Source organism: Bacillus rossius, chromosome 10 (genome assembly GCF_032445375.1).
Source record: "Bacillus rossius redtenbacheri isolate Brsri chromosome 10, Brsri_v3, whole genome shotgun sequence".
Taxonomy (NCBI): Eukaryota; Metazoa; Arthropoda; class Insecta; order Phasmatodea; family Bacillidae; genus Bacillus; species Bacillus rossius.
The window spans coordinates 45616871-45638820 of record NC_086337.1 but is presented as its reverse complement, the minus strand read 5'-3'; the positions used below and the strand labels follow the sequence as shown (position 1 = coordinate 45638820).

Below are 21950 nucleotides of genomic sequence, written 5' to 3'. Positions count from 1 at the left end.
TCTTCAGAAAGTTATAGGAGAATATCTCCATTTTCTTCAGAAAGTTATAGGAGAATATCTCCATTTTCTTCAGAAAGTTATAGGAGAATATCTCCATTTTCTTCAGAAAGTTATAGGAGAATATCTCCATTTTCTTCAGAAAGTTATAGGAGAATATCTCCATTTTCTTCAGAAAGTTATAGGAGAATATCTCCATTTTCTTCAGAAAGTTATAGGAGAATATCACCGAGTTCCGGCAGCCTACTAAAGAAATAAAAACTCGCATCCATCTCCGAACCTATATTACTACTTTATTCGAGACGGATTAACTGATCTTACCATATGATTTCGGATTCACTGAGACAATTACAGCTACAGGCTTGCCGCTTGTGATAAAGTAAAGAGCGAGCAAAAACCTACAATACCCTTTTCCTATGACAAGTCATCGCTAGTTCTGGCGGACTGACCCGTGCAAAAGAAAATGGCGCATTACGCACGAAGTCCGCTCAGGGTTCGAGCTGAATTATTTCTACAGCCTGGTGCATTAAAAAAATAAAGAAATTTTCAGAGCAGTTATTTGTTGAAGTTTGCTTTTTCAGGCAAGACTCGATTTTTACAAGTTCACCTCCATCATCTGACAGCAATAGGATACGTAAAGGGTGTAGACAGCAGTTCGATAGCTGAACTTCAGACCGTCGTTACGAATTCACTCAAAAGATGGCGCCACGAATCCCTCAAGCGCCTTTAAGGATGAATGGAAGGACTCGTGCGACTCGTCCTTTCACGGAAGGCCGCAGCGGCGATTCTGTTAAGGATACTCGCAACTGTTTCGGAAGGTCAACAAACAAGATGCGCTGCCTCCCAAGTACCCAGGGCCGGCGCGTCCATATAGGCGAACTAGGCAACCGCCTAGGGCGCCAAGTAGCTGGGGGCGGCGCAGCACGACACATAACAGCTGATATAATATGTTTAACGATTATTGAAACTAGATGAAAATAGATTTTCTTAACAGTTTGGAATGTTTATATTGATATAAGTAATTATTTAAAGTACATGATATTTATGATTTATGATATGTAATAAGTAAAAAAGTAAAAAAAACACAAGCCTTCTTACATTTGATTGTGACAAAATCTTAGGCTTACGTGATGTATTTTGAGGCGAAAATTTTTTTTGGGGTGTCCGGCGGGAGGGGGGGGGGCTTAAGGTTTTTCGCCTAGGGCGCCCGAAGAGACGCCCAGCAAGCAGCGCCATGTTCGAGCGACGACCCTTCGCCCGGCAGCCGGAAGCAAGAGTCTGGCCTCCGCGCATGCGCAGAGCGGAGCGGCTGAGACGGACCGGCGCATTCCAGGCGTCCTCGGCGTGTGGCTCAATCACTTCGGGCGGCCGCAATTACGGACGCCGGGAGAGCGCGAAATTGGTCGCCGCGAACGGCTACCATCCCTCTCTTACCCCCGCCCCTCCTGGCCTTTCACCCTCGTGCCCTCAATTGGCTTTTTTTTTTACTCATTGAACCAGTCAGCTGCCGTCCTGTCGCTCAGCCCTCCAAGAAAAACGCTTCACTCGGGACCACTACAAATACCTGCTTTACCAATTTCACGGCTTCTCGAGGACTTTTACGACGGACCCAACGACTGCACGAAATTAAAATTAAACACAACCTGTCCATCAACATATCAGGTAAAGAAATTTTAATCTTGACCAAAGGAAAACATCAATTATTCACAAATGTTAATAATCAACTCTAATATTTTAAGTGCAGTAGCTTGGCTTCTAGGTTGTAGCCGCGTCCTTGGCGAATAATTCACCGACGTTTCGGTCGACATTCAAGTCGCCATCATCAGGGGAGCAGTATCTACTCAGTCAGTACGTAACTGCTCCCTGATGGCGACTGCAATGTCGACCGAAACGTCGGTGAATTATTCGCCAAGGACGCGGCTACAACCCAGAAGCCAAGCTACTTCAGACAATGACCGAGATTGACTGCGAACATTATCTAATATTATACGTTGCAGACCAGCCATTCTTGTAACCATGTACACTTGTACAATGAAATAAGTGCATGATTTTGTGGAACGTACATAGAAAACAAATCAAAATAGAAGTATTTAATATACTAGAATTTAAATTAGGCATAGGGCAGGCTGTAATCATGCTTGGTCAATGTCCAATCAGGCAGTCTTCTTAAATTTTCCGACTGATTAAAAAAAAATTTATTTCCTAACCTAACTAAAACTAAGTGTATTTTGTATGGGTCCGGATTAGCGAGTGTGCGAGAAGCGAAGACACCCGAGTCCGCCCGAAGTTTCACGAAATGAACGCTTCGCGCCCCCACGGTGTGCGTCGTTCGCAAGAAAATAATATAATATTTTTCCACTGAAAAAAAAATATGTGCACATTTGTAAAGCCTTCGGAGGCGTTAATGCTACTGAGTAAGTTTGTTTGATCATTTTAATTTCCTATAATTTTACAAACAAACTTTTGTCATCTCTTGTTCCCTTTTCGACAAAAAGGAAATCTTTGAAATCAAACATGAATCAAGACTTGCAGCTAGAGGTCTCTCTCAAAGGTCTGCTCACCTAACACAAAGCTACGCTCGCACAGCACAGAAATGAAGAGAAACAGGGAAAAAAACATTAAACCTTCTGGCAGTCGACTTGTGTTTTTTTTTTGTGTCAGGTTTCCTGTACCAGGGGACCGATGCAGAACCTTTAAACTTGACATGGAATCACTTCAAAAGTAGGCTGACCTTGTGGCGGTAGAACCAAAACCAAAAAACACATTTCCCGACATCGCCTGGGATGACATCACGCGTCGCCGGGTCCAGGTCCGGGAAGCCTTTTCACAGACGAGAGAGCCAAACTCCCGATCGTGCATCTTCGGTTTTTTTTTTTGGTTCATTGTAACTCATGATAACTAATTGTCAATTAGGTTGGATTAACTAAATTATAAATACTTTAAAACATTGTGGACGGTCGATTTGGTTAGGATAGCTACATTAAAGATACCTACTGTGAAATCATGTAAACGGTTTCCTAGCATGAACTTCGGGGAACTTCGGGTTTGGCTATCTAGTCTGTGAAATGAAGGCTTCCCTTCCAGGTCCAGCCTGAGAGGAGGAGCTGGAGGCAGGTGGGGTAGGGGTAGGTGTAGGGGGGGGGGCCGCCATGAATAAAGCATCACGGTCCAGCACACGACGCCGAAAGGCGTGTCCTATCAGCGATCGGCCGGAGGCTGGAGTCGTCGGCCACAGTCCCTCAAGACTGAGTCCAGTCACCCGGCAGTCACCTTGAACATGTCCCTCAGTTGGCGCAAAAGGCACGACATGTTCCCGTCTCTCACGTCGAGGTGTGTTAAGAATGCGCGCGCGCCTACTGGCCTTTACTTGACGGGAGACCTAAGATGCACATAAAAGTTCTGCCATTCCCGATTACACCCGAACAATTCACCTTCGGCCAACTTCGGGATATGTATTATTTTTGCGCAGAAAAAATGAATTCAAATATTAAAAGTGGTCGGTTAGGTTAGCTACATTAAAATAAACAGAGAAATATAAATATATATAAATAAACCCGACGTTGGCCGAAGGTGAATTGTTCGGGTGTAATCGGGAATGGCATAACTTTATGTGCATCTTAGGCTTCCTTTTACCCCTGCCAAGTGGTGAGCAAGACTCCCCCTTCCTCCAACCCCCCGTGAAACTGGCGCACGTTGGATCTGAAGGATTCTCAAGATAGTGAGGAAGGAGGGTGAGGGGGTGTAGGATGGGCGTAGATTCTGATACACACGGGTTTGCAAGAGAACCACACGCTATAAATAGACGCATGCGCCGTGCTCAGAAGGGGCAGAGGGAAAAACGTGTGAGAGGGAATGCACAGATATGTTACTTGTAGTCTTGAATTTATTTTTTCTTACAACAAAAAAATTATAAATAATAATCTGACATGTATGCAGTGTAAACCAATTAGTTCAAAAGACTTATCTGCATGAAAAATGCAGAAAATTTTATTACATCAAAAATTTTTCAAGGTAAAAGTATCACGAATTATTTTACACAAAAATTTTAATGAATTCTTATTTAATAATCATATTTAATGATTTATAAAACATTTCTTCTACAAAATACTTATTTAACAGTTATGAACGTAAAGGGAAATTTTTATGTCAGTCCTAGCATGTACTGAAATCATGAAATATTGTGGTATACAGTTTTGTACTCATAGGTCGTATATAGTCTGTCTAAAAAAATTCTTACTTTCACTATAAAATATTTAAACTAATAAAAATTAGTTGTTTTTACCAAACCCTTAAAAAAATTAAGTTTCAGTGGTTTGGGAAAACATTATTTATATTTATGAATATTATACTAAAAATAGAAGTTTGAAGATGAAGTCTATATACGAAAGGTTAATACAAAATTATTTTATGCTAGGACTGGCAGATAAATGTACCTTTATAAGTTCATAAAATCATTAAATAAGAACAATTTAATAGAAAAGGCTTTTCATTTCGCCAGATTCAAAATTATTTAGGTGATTATTCAGACTATTCAGACTATTGGATAACGATAAGTGAACCCGGATAAACCTAATATTACTTCTAGCATTACCCGTAACATATATATCATACCTTTTGCATGATTAGCTGACATATTTGCCTTTTTTACATTTCCTGCAGTGTGGATGAGGATGAAATGAAATATAAAACTGGGAATGCTTTGGTTTAAAGTTGATCTGGAACGGATACACACCCTTAAGCGACACGAGGCCCCCGACAGACACCGGCCGGCACTGCGAGGCCCCCGACAGACACCGGCCGGCACTGCGAGGCCCCCCGACAGACACCGGCCGGCACTGCGAGGCCCCCCGACAGACACCGGCCGGCACTGCGAGGCCCCCCGACAGACACCGGCCGGCACTGCGAGGCCCCCCGACAGACACCGGCCGGCACTGCGAGGCCCCCCGACAGACACCGGCCGGCACTGCGAGGCCCCCCGACAGACACCGGCCGGCACTGCGAGGCCCCCCGACAGACACCGGCCGGCACTGCGAGGCCCCCGACAGACACCGGCCGGCACTGCGAGGCCCCCCGACAGACACCGGCCGGCACTGCGAGGCCCCCCGACAGACACCGGCCGGCACTGCGAGGCCCCCCGACAGACACCGGCCGGCACTGCGAGGCCCCCCGACAGACACCGGCCGGCACTGCGAGGCCCCCCGACAGACACCGGCCGGCACTGCGAGGCCCCCCGACAGACACCGGCCGGCACTGCGAGGCCCCCCGACAGACACCGGCCGGCACTGCGAGGCCCCCCGACAGACACCGGCCGGCACTGCGAGGCCCCCCGACAGACACCGGCCGGCACTGCGAGGCCCCCCGACAGACACCGGCCGGCACTGCGAGGCCCCCCGACAGACACCGGCCGGCACTGCGAGGCCCCCCGACAGACACCGGCCGGCACTGCGAGGCCCCCCGACAGACACCGGCCGGCACTGCGAGGGCCCCCGACAGACACCGGCCGGCACTGCGAGGCCCCCGACAGACACCGGCCGGCACTGCGAGGCCCCCCGACAGACACCGGCCGGCACTGCGAGGCCCCCCGACAGACACCGGCCGGCACTGCGAGGCCCCCCGACAGACACCGGCCGGCACTGCGAGGCCCCCGACAGACACCGGCCGGCACTGCGAGGCCCCCGACAGACACCGGCCGGCACTGCGAGGCCCCCGACAGACACCGGCCGGCACTGCGAGGCCCCCGACAGACACCGGCCGGCACTGCGAGGCCCCCGACAAACACATGACGGCACTGCGAGGCCCCCGACAGACACCGGCCGGCGCTGCGCGGCCCCCGACAGACACCAGCCGGCACTGCGAGGCCCCCGACAGCGACCCGCCCGAGCGCCGTTACGCTTCGCAGTTCCCAGCCTCGGGCAAACACCGCTGCAATTACAGAAACGTGCGCGCCGAGATGGCAAGTAAAAACCGCTGCTGGGACGGCGGGGGCGGGGGTAACGTGGAATTATAACTGTAACCGTACGAGCTCCTGTTAGCTGCGCAAACAAACTCTTACATGAGGCCGTCACCGCGAGACCGCGCGATTAACTGTACCACCGCGAACTTAAGTTCCCTTGAGGAGGCTATTTGCTCATCACACCGACACAGCTTACCGCTCATTTCATCCTTAGATTGCAGTGTTCACTTATGATGGGAATTTACTCTCTTTCCAATGCACGATTTCTGCCCTAAGCGCTGTCCGTAACTGCACCACTGAGCAAAAATGTTTACGACAAACCTTTTCTTTTTTCTAATTTATCTAAAACACTGTTTTGTTACGTAAAATATGGAGTGATAATTTTGGAAATACGTTTTCCTGTTGTGTTTCATTAAGAGCATCAGATGATATTCATCATCTATATCTAATTGCAAAACATCGTTTTGTTTTCAAATATTTCTTTTTTTTGTATCATTTAAAATTATTTTTTCTCTTATAAGCATAGTAAATAATTTTATGGGATACCATGTTATTAATAGTAATGGACTGCTACAAATATTTTTCTCTGTGAAATATTAATTTATGCAAAAAATTGACAATAGTCGTGTCGCGATGTTAAACGCAAAATATCTGTCACCTATTTCTGTCATTTATAACATTGTCTAGTAACCTCACGATATGCCCCATAAAGATGTGTTGGTTATCGCTTGTTTCAGCAAATATGGCTAACCCTTGAGTGTATAGTCTGTTTTGGGTTTTGACACGAAGAATGTGTTGTCACTTCCTATTTTTATTCCTGATTGGCAGCCAGGTAGTAAAATATACCCCAAAAGAAAAGGTCTGTACTTATAGAGTGCCGAGGGGGGGGGGGTTGATTACGGATTCGTTTCACAGCAGTCTGAAATTCAAACTATTTTATTGCCCTCAATTTGCTCACAATTGACAAGGACACCTCTGTGCCGATCTAAATCCTGACTAAAAAAAAACCAGAACCACGAGACACCCATATAGACATTCTCACCCATCGGTACAACAGCCAATGATAACAAGAGATAGGACTTAACGATGGGGCGTATCCACGAGGAAAAGAAGGGTAGAGCAACCCCTCCCCCTTTTCCTTACGGAAAAACAAAGGAGCTAGGTGCTGTATTTATAAGATATGTAACTTATCCTAACCAATCATTGTTCACACATTATATATATATATATGTGTGTGTGTGTGTGTTAGGAAAATTGCTTTTCAGCCCCACACCCTCCACCGAAATTCCCATTCCGTTTTGTGCTGAATACTCCCGTTGGGACTGCTCGTACACAAAAGTTTATCCTGCAGGTCCAACGAACACAAGGATATTTTTTTCCGGTCTCTACATTAAGTATAGTTAGGGACCGGAAAAATTCGCGGGTTCAATGACCTGTAGGATGAACTCCATAGTTCTACGTACACTCGGTCCAATGCCACCCACTGACTGGCTGCTGTGTGTTGAGACGTTCCAGCGTAGCAGCCTGTGATTCGATAAAGCTTTGGTTGGGTGTTTCTCATTGGTCCAGAGTCATCCGGGTGAGTTGTGAGCCAATAGCAGAGGCAGCACAGAGGTACTAACGATTTGTATTTTAGCCTATCGCGAAATGAATTCGCGAGTTTTTCCGGTCTCTTAAGTATAGTGTGTTGCAAGCTTTATCTTCGCTCTCGATGATGTTAAGATGCCCCGTTGACGCCTCTCCTGGGTCGTCTCGCTGCGAGGTCACTCCCCGAATAACCAGGGGGCCCCCGCCGCTGACTGGCGGTGTCGACGGCCGGGATGCGCGCAGCCGGTGCAGCGGGGCAATTCGCACGACCGCGGCGCGCCCGGAATAGCCCGCCGCAGGCTGCAAAGCGTCCGGCCCCGGGGGAAGACACACACACACACACACACACACACACACACATATACACACACACAAGACGCAGAGAACAAGGAAGACATCCCCCTTCCCTCCTGGGGGAACCGCCAACACCCCTCCCCCCCCCAATTCCTCGATCACCGAGCCAAGCATCGCGATCTGCTCAGACTTGTTTGTCGCAGGGTTAAGGGGCCCGCCTCGTCAGGGGTGTATCTGTGTTAGTGAGGCGGAATGATAAGCGCGACGCTCGCTGGTGCTTCTAGCGCGGTGTCGCCTCTAAGCGCAAGGCTCTGAACTGACGCGCAGTCTTCTCGTCGTCACAGGATAACTGTGGAATTTTAGCGGTGACCGTAACATTATATGGCCGAGAAATAAAGATGAAGGTGTAATGCAAGTCCCTTAAGTGCTTTTAATAATCTGTACAGGTTGTTTTACGCCTAAAAATTACTCTGAAAACAAGCGTTTTAGCCATTTTAACTCTTCTATAAATACAGTTTAAAAACATGATCCAACATTAAAAGTACTTTTCGGGCCTCAGCGAACTCTTAAATGCTTTTCGTAAAAATATCCCATTCGGATATCTTGAGTAGTTTTGAAATCGCGTTGTTTTTCCTGAAGCTCTGCGCACCGTCTGTGTGACCAGGTAGGCGGAACCCTTAAGCTGCAATGTACTGTCATCATAGCCAGTACGGGCCTCGAGGTCCAAATCCAAGATCCGGACATCGAACCGCGGGCCCGCGTAGTAGAGTTCCAGGCCGCGGATTGCCGCCCCGCTACCTCTGGTTGTGAAAATAGATATTAGGGTTTTAATGGCGATGTTGATAACGGATGTTTGGTGACCCTGAGGCGATTTGAGTTCCAGCTCGCCTTCACTTGTCCCGTGAATCGTCGGCATAGAGGACCGGGTTCGACGACCAGAAACGGCTACACGACGACGTCGCGTGTCCGCACACTCGAGTGCCCCAGATACGACCAATTGCCCTCGTGGTGAACCGGAGCAATTCGGACGGATGTGGTGGTTTTTTTAACTTCTGCAAGTGATAGCTACAGCCACTCAAAACAGACTGGCAATCGTTAATTTTTTTTTAAATAAATACGTTTAATATCAGAAAAAAAATAAGCCGAAATGGTGATGTTTACTCTAAATTACAACCACATGAACTCGTTGCAATCTATTTTCCTACCATTTGTTTCGCAAGATATATGTGCGTGTATTTGTTAAATAATGTTTATCTTTTAATCCGGGTAAAATATAAAGTAACATTACATTTTTAAGTATTTTAGTTACTATAGTGTTCAATCAAATATGACCTACAAATATATATATATATATACTTGCATATGTGCATACTTAATTTCCAGATTGGACGGCCCTAATGATGACACTTCCTGGTGTAAGATTACACTTCAGGCAAATTCGGACACAGCCGAGACTATTTTGTCCGTTATATTCTGTCCCCAAGTAAACATCCATGGGTGTAAACTAGATTTAGACGACAAATGTGTACTCTACTGTTACAACAATGTAAAGTTTTTTTTTGAAAATCAAAAAACATTTTATATAAAACTACAAGATGATGAGTGTGGTATTATGCACAAGGAAAGGTTGCCTGATAGGCACACATCGATAAAAGTGAGTAAATTTACAATTGCTTATAGTGTTTTAAAATAAATACTGTTTGTGTAAAATTACACACACACTGTTAGTGTACTATCAAAACAAAACGCATTACTTTATGTTAATGAAATATGACTAGGACATGGTACGTGTAAACCTATCAGAATAATCATTAATTTGCTCGGAAACTGTATTTTTACACTAATATTGACTTTTTTTTAATATCAGCCTACATTCAGTGTTAAACACGATGTAGTAGTAATTTTTTGAATTTGTAAAAATACACAAATTCTTTTTTTAATTACACGACAAATATGTGAATACACTTACACAATATGTGTCAATTTACACTTTTTTTACTTCAATAACCTTTGTTATTGATCTAGACTACCGATCAATAAAATCAACCGCGGCCTAATTGAAATCGTCGAAAAAACGTTCGTTGTTTCTCTTGTTGAACTAATTCCAGGTCTGTAGCCGGCTTCTCTGGGCGATCCTGTTTCAACTCCCGGCTGAGTCGAAGCGCAAGGCGAACTGCGAGGTGAATGTGCTCACGTGTGCTGCGCACTGACACTTACATTGTCTCGACATCAAACGGCTATATTTACAACGGGACGTTAAAAAAAGGTGTCATGGCGCAATGCAGTTGACTTGTTGAGATGATAAAATCTCATCGCACTATGTACGATTGAATATCTACGCAGGCAGTGTGTTGAAAGTTCCCAATATCACATTTAATACTTACTGCTAAAGTTCGAGTCTACTGAAATACACAGTTGTTTGCACCGGCTTGTTTGATATTACCATTGAATATATATAATGTTATATAATGTTATATAATGTTATATAATGTTATATAATATACCTATATAATGTTATAATGTTATATATATTCAATGATATTACTGTAGGTTATGTATCTCCCCCACCCCCTCCCCAACCCTACCCAGGAAATTAAAAAAAAAAAATCTATCATTCCCACCAACAAATGTAAATAATTTTAAAGAGTAAACAAGGGGAAAAGTGGAGGGAAGAAGCCCTGGGAATTACGTTTATTATTTCCGTTTCACGGGCCCCCGCAGTGAGGGTGCTTTTTTTTTATTTCAGGGGAGCCGGGCCCATGCCGCAAACACCCCCCCCCCCCCCCTTTTTACACACACACACGCAAATGAAATTCTGTGAACTCTCCTGTCTGTGGACAAACCACCAACCACTGATGAGCTCACGCGCAGTAGACTAAAAATAAGTCTACCTAATAATTACTCCAGCGGCAGAATTCCAGAGCGATTGCTGGTCGGCCGGCCTTCATCGGGATTTCTGCGGAAGACGAGACAGCTTTATTGGATTCCTCTTCCTCTTGCATCTTCCACCGCGCGAAACTTCGGATCTTATTGCCTCTTCAAGAGGTTCTCCGCTAGATAGTTTCCCAGAAGGTAGATCTGCGGAGAGGGAGTGGAAGAATTAGGAATTTCGTTATTGCGTTCCGTGTCTCGAAATAGGTAGAGGTATAAATAAACAGATTTTACGTGAGCTTCACACACACACACAAAAAAAAAGTTTCTTAAGCGTGTTCTCTGGCACAATTTTTTTTTTATTTTTTCGCAAAGAGAAGGCGTATACGCTAAGAGTTCAAAATTGTTTGGAAACTCAAGGCTATAAATTGTCTACTTCATTTCACTGGTTTAATATTTTATCGCCCTCAAATGTCACTTGCAAATAATTCCATGTTTGCTTAAAAATACTGTTGACAGAACAGCCCAAGTTGACCACTGTTATTATTTTTGAGAACCTTCACAATTTCAGACAAGATACTATTCCTGTGTTCCGAAAACAGTGCGCGACAGAAAAACATTTCCAAATTTATGGAATTCTATTTAATTAATTTTAGTGAACCATAAAATTATTATAAATAGCTAAAGCGTGACAATTTCAGAACATTTTGAAAAAATTACGAAAAATTATAATTTTGTCAACTTTGAGTACGCGACTGAAGATATATATATATATAAAATTTACGTAGATTTCCTTATTATTTTAAGTGCCAAATTTACACGCGGAAAAAAAATCTTTATTTTCACGACCCACCTACCTGTATATCAAACATGTGCCGTGTTCTCTATTCGTCTGCGTATCTGCACCAGTGGCGTAGCGAGGATTTGTGTATGGGGCGGGGGGTTAAGAAGCATGGTTCCCCCCCCCCCCCTAATAAAGCGGGGGGTCCGAAAATTTGGAATTTAATGTGTAAAAAAGTGCTATTTTAGCAGTTTTCAGTACTTAACTTTAAATATTGTAATGGTAAAAATATTATTAATTTTTTAATAAAAATTTGTTTGATTGATGAAGTAAGAAATTAATTAAAGAAATTTTTATCAATCCAAGTGCCTTGTTTACGTCCACTCAAAATCATAAATCATGCTCGAAGCTCGACAGTTAAAAAAAAAAAAAAAAAGGGTTGGGTTTCGGCAGAACTGATCTATTCCTGGAAACAATTAGCTTTAGCTTGAAGAGTTACATGACACCATGTCGTTGTTTCAATTCTATACACACACAGCGATCCCTACACTTTTGGAAGCCCAGTCAACACCTGCTTATAATTACCGCGCTGGTTAAATACAGTAGGTGTAAGATATTTGAAAGCTTGGGACCCGTCACGGCGTCACAACCTTATAACTTCTCCCCGCGACAGGGGTAGGGGAAGGGAAGGAGAATCGGTAGGGCTCGCTTACTCTTCCCCTCCAGTGCAGTGGCCGGTGATAGCAGTAAGACACCCAGGCTTTTAGCTAACCTGCTTTCAGTTAAGAAAAAATAATTGGGGCTAAGGGGGGGGGGGTCAGAATCCTAACCCCCCCCCCCCCCCTCCTCAGGCCCCGCCCCTGATCAGCACATCGGCGACATCTTCCCGACAGCGGGAGAGATGGCCGCTGGCACATCAGCAGCCGTGGAAGAGTAAGATAAGAAACTGAAACGGGAACGGTAGAAAGGAGGAGTGGGGGGAGGAGTGTTGAACGGTGCCACCAGTTGTCGGCGCTGTTAGAGAGAACTGCAATAATACCGAAGGAAACGTGGGAGAGGTAAAGTCAGCCGAGTCACGACACAGGGTTCCTCAGCCCCACGTGAGGGGGGGGAGGAGGCGAACGCCGCACGACACAACACCAGTCACGACCAGGAAACCTCCGGCAATCCGTCCTCGCGCGGGGGGGACAGGTGAGAAAGGCAGCCGACGGGACGCGGCGACTGTAACCTCATCCGACGCGACCAGACCCGGAGGTCGTGACGAAAAGAAAAAAGACGGTGTGGAGCCTCCAGCCTCCAGAGCTACGCCGACCACTAACACACGGGGAAAAAATTTTCAGTTAAGGCTCTGTCTCACACACGATGTCAATTTGACGTGACAACGTCTAATAAATCGATGAACGCCGGCTGCACGCACGAAAAAAAAAAACGTCCCGTTACGCACATTTTTCCGTTGCGCGGTGTCCCGTTACGCTCATTATACGCTTGCGCCGCATCTATCTCTCTTCCACTCGATTGGCCTATGCGTCCGAGGAGAAGAAAGACAGCGGCAGCACACAACTTACATCTACACGTGAACTGTTTCGTCGACTGTTTATAAAGTGAAGTGAAAAGTTAATGTGGTTTTCATTGCTTATTACAACAACAATTTCGGCAATAAAGGTTAATTATTCTTGCATTTTAAAAATCTGATTACTAGTATAATTTCAAGTATTTATTATTTTATTATTAAAATAAAAATGATTCAATTGTATTCATAAAGTATGCAATCATTTCATCAATAATTTGTTATGACGTCACGTTAAACTATCGTCCGTAAACCGACTTTACAGACAACCAATTTTTTTCGTAATCAATTTAATTAAAAATGCTATTTCTAAAGTTTCGGAGTTTTATGGGGAACGTCACAATAAAGATTAAACACGAAATTATACATTAAAACCCATACAATGGTTGAAGTAGCTTTGGCTTCCGGGTTGTGGCCGCGTCCCAAGGCGAAAATATCACCGACGTTTCGGTCGACATATCGCAGTCGCCATCATCAAGGTATAGTTAACTACAGATAGGTAAACGTCGACCGCAAAGAACACAGCAAGAAGCCAAAAGCTACTTCAGACAATGGCCGCGAAAGCCAGCTACCTTTACAATATAATGGTTTTCAGTTTGCCTTGGCGTGCTTTTGGTCTCCTCCCCTCCCCCCCCCCCCCCCACCAAAGCTATTTGGATTTTGCTGTGGTTGCTTTGCCTGTTTCATAAGAAGATATAATTAGACCGGATATTTTTTTTATTAGCCAACGAGAAGTTAACGTTTGCGATAACCATGCTGGAGAGCGCATCCTTCCCCTCACCCCGTTGTTTAACAAAATAAAATTTCAAAAAGTACCCATAATGAAACGACACGAATAGCTAACATTCTTTTAGCTGCTGGCTCTAGAGATTCTTCTTTAACCATCTAGGCTCTAGTTATTTATGAAACGCGCACTCTTACCAGTAAACACATCAGTGTCGTCACTTAAGCGACGTAACGTAAAAAATAAATTAACGAAATGAGGGGTGGAAAAGGGGGTCGGGGTGGGGAGTGTTGGGGTATGACTGGCGGGGGGAACTCGTGCCTCATATTCATTACTTTTCTATTAGTGGCAGCTTCCCCCTTGCTGGCATGGCTTCAAGCCACGTGCCTTTCCGACATCACAAATATACCGTCAAGAACTTGGCGCACGCGTTCCGTATAGTATTCTAAGGACAGTTTCCGTTTCCATTATACATTCCAGCACGTTTGTTCTAACAAACATTTTATTTACTCCCTCCATAAAGTTCCGATACACACGAAAAAAAAAAAACGTTTTACCAAAAATTATAGAACCTTAAGTTATTATAGTGTTTTGGGAAAACAATATTTTATGGTTTTAAAATACATCCTACAATTGAAGGGTTTAATGACAAAATGCTCAATAACAAACCATTACTTCTCAGTTCATGCTAGTACTCCAATATAAACAGAAACACTGAAAAATCACTTATTGTGCCAATAAATACATTTATAAAAAATCCCGATAGGTATATAACTTCGCGTTTTCGCTCATGTATTAATAAGTTCGTAATACAAGCTAAATAATTTATAATACTTCTTCGTTAATGGTGTGGTTGTGTTGGTGAGACGGGATGATTTAAGTGCGACGCTCGCTGGTATTTCTAGCGCGGTACCGCCTCTAAGCTCAAGACTGTGGTCTGGCGCGCAGTCTTCTCATCATACACAGGGCAAATATGAGATTATGGCCCGGTGCACACGTGCGGACATTGTCCGCGCGGTTCCGCTGCGGCGCCGGAGATGCGTTCTCGGAAGGCTTGACTGATAAGAAGTAATGCACACACAGCTGCGGCGCCGCAGCGGCACCGCACGTCCATTGCACGTCCACTGTGCTTACATTTTTGTCCGTAGATCCCACAGGAACGCTGCGGCGCCGCACGTCCAACTACGTTCCTTAGTACATTGGTGTCCATAGAGCAGTGCACACGTGCGGTATATTGCCGCAAAGTGAGATGGCAGCATCACGTGAATTTGAAGACATATTAGATGTTGAACTCTTCATCGCAGAAGTTAAAAGTTATCCAGAGATATGGAACGTAGCCGTTGAATAATACCATGACCGTAATAAAAAAAATATGTGCGTGGATCAACATGTGCCTAAAATTTTGCGAATCGTTTGACGAAAAGGATGACAAGGAAAAAAACTTGTTGCAAATCTGACTCTCAGGAGTCTTGAGTCGGTGAACGGATGCACCCAATGTTTCCTAGTTGTATCCAATAAACATTTCTATACTAGGTACACAAAGAATACCCGTTTACGTTTGTACACATCCATCTCGTTAGTCGGCATCGTTCAGACTGTGCGGTATTTGTCCGTACTGTGTGAATGTGTTTCTGCGGCAACGTTGTGGCGTCGCAGCGGCACCGCGCGGACAATGTCCGCACGTGTGCACCGGGCCTATACCGGCAATCATAACATTACATGGCGAAGATGTAATGCAAGTGCCTCGATTACTTTTCAATAATCTGTACCGGATATTTCATACCAAAAAGTTACTCTGAAAAATACGCATTATTTAAAAAAAAAATGTTTGTCTGTAAAGTCGGTTTACGGACGATAGTTTAACGTGACAACGTCATAACAAAACATTGATGCATACTTTTATGAATAAAATTGAATCTATTTTATTGAATCACTATTTTGTATGGATACAAAGGAGTGAAATGAAATCTACAATTTCATTGATACATTTACTTTTATTAGCACTCATTAATTCAAATATGTTTATTACTTTAACGAAGAGATTATTTTACCTATAACTTTTATACATGTTTACTATTTAACTTCTTCCAATCTGTGTTATTCTGTTAAGGATAGGACGATGATAGGAAAATTAGGAAACGAATGGGAGTGTTTCCAAGTTTAGTGTGCCTCGAAAAAGTCAAATCGATGGTTGTTCCAATCGAGTGGAAGAGAGATAGATGCGGCGAAAGCGTACAATGAGCGTAACGGGACACATTTTCGTGCGTTGAGCCGGCGTTCATCGATTTATTGGACGTTGGCACGTCAAAAGTTTTTAAAATACAGTTTAAAAGCAAATACGGAAACACAAATACTCACCCGCCCCTCAGCGTATTCTAAAATTATTTTTCGTAAACAGACCTCATTCGTATTATCTTGAGCAGTTATTAAATCGCGAGGGATGTTATAAAACTCTTTCACATCGTGTGTAGACGTGGGCCTTAAGCATGCGTGCTATTCAAAAGAGGCGATCCCCCCCTCTCCCTCCTTCCCCAGCCATTCTACAACGATACGTTATCAGTTCACGTGAAAGAGGCCGCCATCTACTTTCGCAACCAACCACTCGCCGTCACAGCTCCGCCTTGCGCTAGCTCGTGGTCGCTGCTCTCGCGTGAAGATAGCGCAAACAGCCTCAACGTAGCACATCGCTCTGAAGATTTAAACACGTCAGCTCTTCTCGTAGCTTCCGTGTTTCAACCTCCAGCAACGATTCGCAAAATATTAGAAACATTATAATAATATGAAGTAGCTTGGCTTCTGGGTTGCAGCGGCGTCCAAGGCGAAGAATATATCAACCGACGTTTCGGTCGACATTGCAGTCGCCATCATCAGGGTAGAGTTACCTGCTGCGGTTATTACAAGTTCTTCTGCCTGGGAGCAGCCAATCGGGAAACACTCATCTCAGGCGAGAGTATTAAAGGCATAATAACTTGTAATAACCTCAAGTCTATAGAACATATAATTTAAAAATGGGAAAACTTATCTTTAACGCCCCGCAAAATTATAACAGAATTTTAACTGTATATATATATATATAATTTTAAACTATCTCTAAGCAAAAACCACATCGATCCGTTGCTCCGTTGCTACCGAAAATAACAGTAAACCAATACACACGAAAAATTAAGTTACAACAAAGAGAAATGGAAGTGTAAAAATAAAGAGTCAATGGCGTATGTCCAAAAACTTACATCAAGTCAAAGAGTCAAAATTGAGTATAAATATTAACTAATCGACAAATTCAACCCGAACTACAAGCAACCTATGCAATGGCCGTTTCCATGGAGACAGACGGTATCAAAAATGCAGAAGCACGTCATCGTGCCTACAAATACCTAAATCTTCAACAATGCAATAGTAATATTGTTTCAGCCATTTTAGAATGAAGAGGTAAATGCAGAATTACTCTCCAGATCTATCCCAAGGAAACCGTGCATTTTTCCGGGGTAAAAAAGTAGCCTATGTCACTCTCCGACCCCTAAATATCTATGTAAAAAATAATGTCGTTCCTTTGCTACGTGAAAGTACAAACCAACACACACACATTCGCATTTATAATGTTAGTAGGGATAGGGATGCTCAAACGAAGCCTAATCCTTGACCATTAAGCGACGGAAATTAGTCATTACCTAAAAAGTTTCGAAACCAAGAAGGAGTCTTTCTAACGGAGCAACGGTTGCGAAGTGATTTGTTCCGGCTAACGGGACCGCAGACGTCATTATTCAAATGTTTGTGTAACGGCGCGTGCACCCATTGATAACAGCTGTTTCAGCATCCACGGTAGATACCAGCGTAGGCAAGGACCGGGTATAAGTTTCACTCTTGAAGACATTTTTCTTTTATTTACCACTTTAAAGTACGGTAATCGAAACTTCAGCGAAATATGTGATTTTCTGATTCAATCTTGTCTCAGAAAATCTCTCGGTATATGCTCGCTACCATAACAAAGGCAAATTTTCCCATACTAAAATATTAAACATTCTTAGTCTGAAAACTTTTGGAATCAATATGGCGTCTTTCGGTCCGTATATATTCCCCTTAAGGGTCGGTATCACCCGCTGTGTTTTATATTTTCTTCGTCAACAACCTTTTTTAAAGGGATATTTCTAACATTTTAACCCGATACCTCCTTTGCATTTGTTGTTATTCCACAAATGTTTTTAACAGATATTCTCTTAGCGCTGTAAAATTAAGGATTTTTTTACGAAGAATTTCACTAAAACGAAGAGGTAATCTTCAGTTTCAAATTGCAGAATATTCGTAGAAACTATGGTGTATTTTGACTTTTTAGTTGTGTGTTTCGAAACAAACACACACGTGGACAAAATAATTGTTCTTGCTGTAGACTTAATACCAGTTTTTAAATGTTTTCTTTATACACCAAGAATTTTCTTTTGGATTCATGTGTGAAGTAAGTGAACTCTGCGTCCGTAAACTAACGAAGATAGCCGTAAATTTACGAAGATCCCTGGATAATTTGTAACCTGCGTTCTTCGTACATTGAAGGCGAAAATTTTTAAGCGTGTAAATAACACGGGTGTTAAAAAAACGCTCATAGCATTCGTAAATATATGTTAATATTTGTGACAACACAAAATTTTTTTTGGAGAGGTATAGAGTTGAAAATTTTAGAAATAAGCCCGTAAATGAAAGTTATCACGAAGAAAAAACGGAGAGAAAAAAATCAGCAGAGCGTGCGAGACAGCTCGAAGGATAACAGCCGTGTTTCATGTTCTCCCTCTTCAGGCGAGATTCGGTTTTACTTCAACTCGACAGCCCCGCGGAGACTTCAAAGCATCTGTGATCATTCCAGCTTTCGATTTAAGCCGTTTCACGTTTGGCTCGGCGGGACGAAAACGGAATAGAAATCGTGATGACGCCCTCGCCGAAAGGCTAGTAGCGTGGATGCCTTTAACACGAGATTTTCTGCGGATCAGCTAGTTATTTCCCCCCGACTTTTCCCCGGCCGTTGGCATTCACAACGTCGCAATGCAGCTGAAGCCGATTCCGGGTGTATCTTTGCCTACTTGAAAATAAAATGACATCAAATACTTTTTTTTTCCTCTTAAAATTACATAAACTTTTTTTTCTGCGGGATTTTCTTGTTTTTATCTATAAAGCTCTTCTAATGGCTACAATATGTTTTACATTTACGTATTTTTTCCTAAAAGCTTTTATTTTTAAAACTTTATGTTAAATTTCTGAATAAAATATTTAGATTTTATCTCGTTTTTTTTTATCGTCTTAAAATTCCATGTAGATTCCATGTACCAAGCAGAGGTTTTATTTAGTTTTCCAAGATTAAAATGTATTTAATGCGAAAATATATTTAGTCACGAATGTGTGTAATACCTAATATCATATCTTCATTAAAACATAGGCTGATAAGTTTAGTGGCTATTTATCTTGCCGTTTTTAGATTAAAGTAAAAATGAAAATGAATTACAAGAACATGTTGTTTACCACGTGACAAATACCGCCTATGTCCGTCGGCACCACTTTGGCGGCATTACACTTTCGTCACGTGTGAAGGGAGAAAAAAAGGCAATGAAGAGTGATTGAGTGCAGTTCGAAAGCACGCGGGATTTTCTCAGAAAAAAAGAGGGTCGGCCTGTTTAAAACGCCAGCCACACCTCAGGATAAAAAAAAGGGAAGGGGGGGCTGGGTTAGGAAGAAACTTTATAAGCCGCAAACGGACGAACGAATCTTGCATTCTAATGTAAAAATGAACGTTCTGAAAAAAATACTAAAGGCGGTGTTTACTTGAGACGATTATCACAGAAAAGATCAAGGCAAGGATGCCTTTAGGAGGCTGGAGTCATTAATGCATATTGCGTGTCTTAACTGCGTTGCACGGCTTCAGGGCCATCTACACTAATAAAAAACCTGTTTAGGGTAAAAGGTCACTACACAAAAAAAGGTCACTTAACATTAATTAGAAATCAAAAATTTAGTTTTTAAATTTTTTTTGTCTGATTGACCGTTTGTATGTATGTTTTGTTCTGGCATCAATTTAAAACTACTAGACGGACTTAGATGAAACGTTTTACAATCAAGGCCTTTAGCTAACATCCTTAAGGGAGTAAAATGGAGTAAAAATGGTTAAGATAGTTATCTCCAAAATTAAACATAAGAAAATATTTTGGATATCAAAAATAAACATACCACATGTACCAAACATTATTTTAGCATTTTACGAAATTAAAACCTTAAGTGATAAGGTTAAGTACGGTTTTAAAAAAAAATTGCATGCTTCCGCATCTGTTAAAACTAAATGCGAGGAACTAAGTATGATACGTAGATCTATGCAGAGTTACGTATTGTATTTTTCTATTCAACGAAATTTGTCAACAAAGTAAGAATTAAAATATTTGGTAGAAATAGCAAACACAAAAAAAAAACATTCCACCATTTACAGCATTGTTTATTAAGGTTATCTTAGGTATATGTTTCATTGTCAATTTACATGTACCTACTCTGTACACATACATATATGGTTCTGCTTAGGACTTCGCCGCACATCAAGTAAATCCATTATATAAATAAAATATATTCATGAAAGATATTGAAAAATCTAAGATGGTAGATACTATATTCACCCTTTGATAGAAATACTGGTTTAACTACCAAGTTTCCTTTTCTTTCCGCTTTACGTCTGGACGAACAGCGAGATATTAGAATAAAGCAGTTTCCTTCTTGTCGGTCCGCGGGATTGGCACCTTAAAGAAGTTGCTTTCGTAGAGACGCAGCGAAATGGGTGTTAGGCTGGACGCACATGGAATAAGACAAGACGCTACGCGACAAGACGTTACGCGACGCTTCTCCACACGCTATCTCGCGACAGCCTGAACACTGCATATTCGTTAACGTTATTGCTACCCACATTCTTGGAATCAAATTTGTGGTCGTGACACTCCTTCAGAGACTGATTACATCAAACAGGTCCTTCCAGCTACTATATATACCAATCGATCTCCATCAAGATTCAGACAGTAAAAAAAAAATTATTTACGAATTAATATTCACTCAAAATTAAAGTAACAAATGAAAAACAATGTTCAACTAATCAGCTACAAACACACTTAAGGCATGCCCTTGTTGACCGATTGTACTGCACTGCAGCCATCAGACGGTCCTGCTTGCCAACCAAGATGGGGCAGTCTTTCGATGGCTGTCGCCACAGTTTCGTCACGACGTGGCCGCGTCCTCGATCCCGCGTGCACTGCTTGTGTGTAAAGAGACAAAACAGTCAGAAAACATGTGTCCCGTCGTGTCGCGTCGTGTCGCATTTTGTGTGCGGCCGGCCTTTAAAAAGAGAAGAGCAGCGAGATGCTCCAGTGACCTCACGCGCGCCGACTTCGCGGCTGGGGCAAAGCTGGGCCCAACTGCCCCAGTTACGAGCTCTAAACCCTCTCCCCCCCCCCCCACCCTCCTCCTCCACACCCCTTGAACACCTCTCCGACGAGAGAGCACGACCATGGAGAACACGGACCACATTTCATTCGGGGTTTGCGGCGGCGGCTACTCCTGCTCGACCAGCCACACATTCCACACACCCACCAGCGCCACCGTGTTCGGAAAAAAGATTAAACCCTGCAAACTTAATATCTTTGAATATATATACTGTATAGAAGTCGCCAGCCCAGGTTAAAATTTCTAATACGATTTTGAGGTAGTTGGTTAATTCACCGCCGCAATCCCCACCATCTCTAGGGCATCGACTTGTGGTGGTCCCTAGCGGACAAGTGTCGAACTCTTCAAACACACCTATCCCCTCCCGCTGAACGACCAGGAGCTGCAGTGAATGATGGATGGGGGGTGCGGGAGAATGACAGCGGGCGACAGTGCTGCGCTCTAACGTGTAAATAACTACTAAGACGATACAGGGCGTTACGGCAGCGCACTGCAGCGGTGAAGTTCCCAAGCTGCTCATCATACGCTTCTGAAAAACGTAGAGTAAATCCTATCCACTCGCGACTTCTATACAGTATATATATTCAAAGCTAATACGGTCCAGCACCCCCCCCCCCCAAAAAAAAATATAATTCCCGGTCTTTTCCCTAGCATACTCAGGGCTTTTATACCTGGTTCGTACCTTTCGACGTGACAACGTCTAATAAATCGATGAACGCCGGCT

The 21950-nt window shown here is 43.2% G+C and overlaps 2 protein-coding genes across 2 annotated transcripts in view; one reads left to right on the top strand and one right to left on the bottom strand.

Moving 5' to 3' along the window:
• LOC134536333 (proline-rich protein 36-like) overlaps positions 1–6004 on the top strand; it is a 31304-nt gene extending 25300 nt beyond the window's left edge. Inside the window, exon 4 of the mRNA XM_063376085.1 lies at positions 4757–6004. Coding sequence (XP_063232155.1) covers positions 4757–6004 — 1248 coding nt within the window. The remainder of the gene's footprint in view (positions 1–4756) is intronic.
• Positions 1–21950, bottom strand: part of LOC134536070 (CDC42 small effector protein homolog) — a 98631-nt gene that overhangs the window by 43732 nt on the left and 32949 nt on the right. The window lies entirely within an intron of this gene.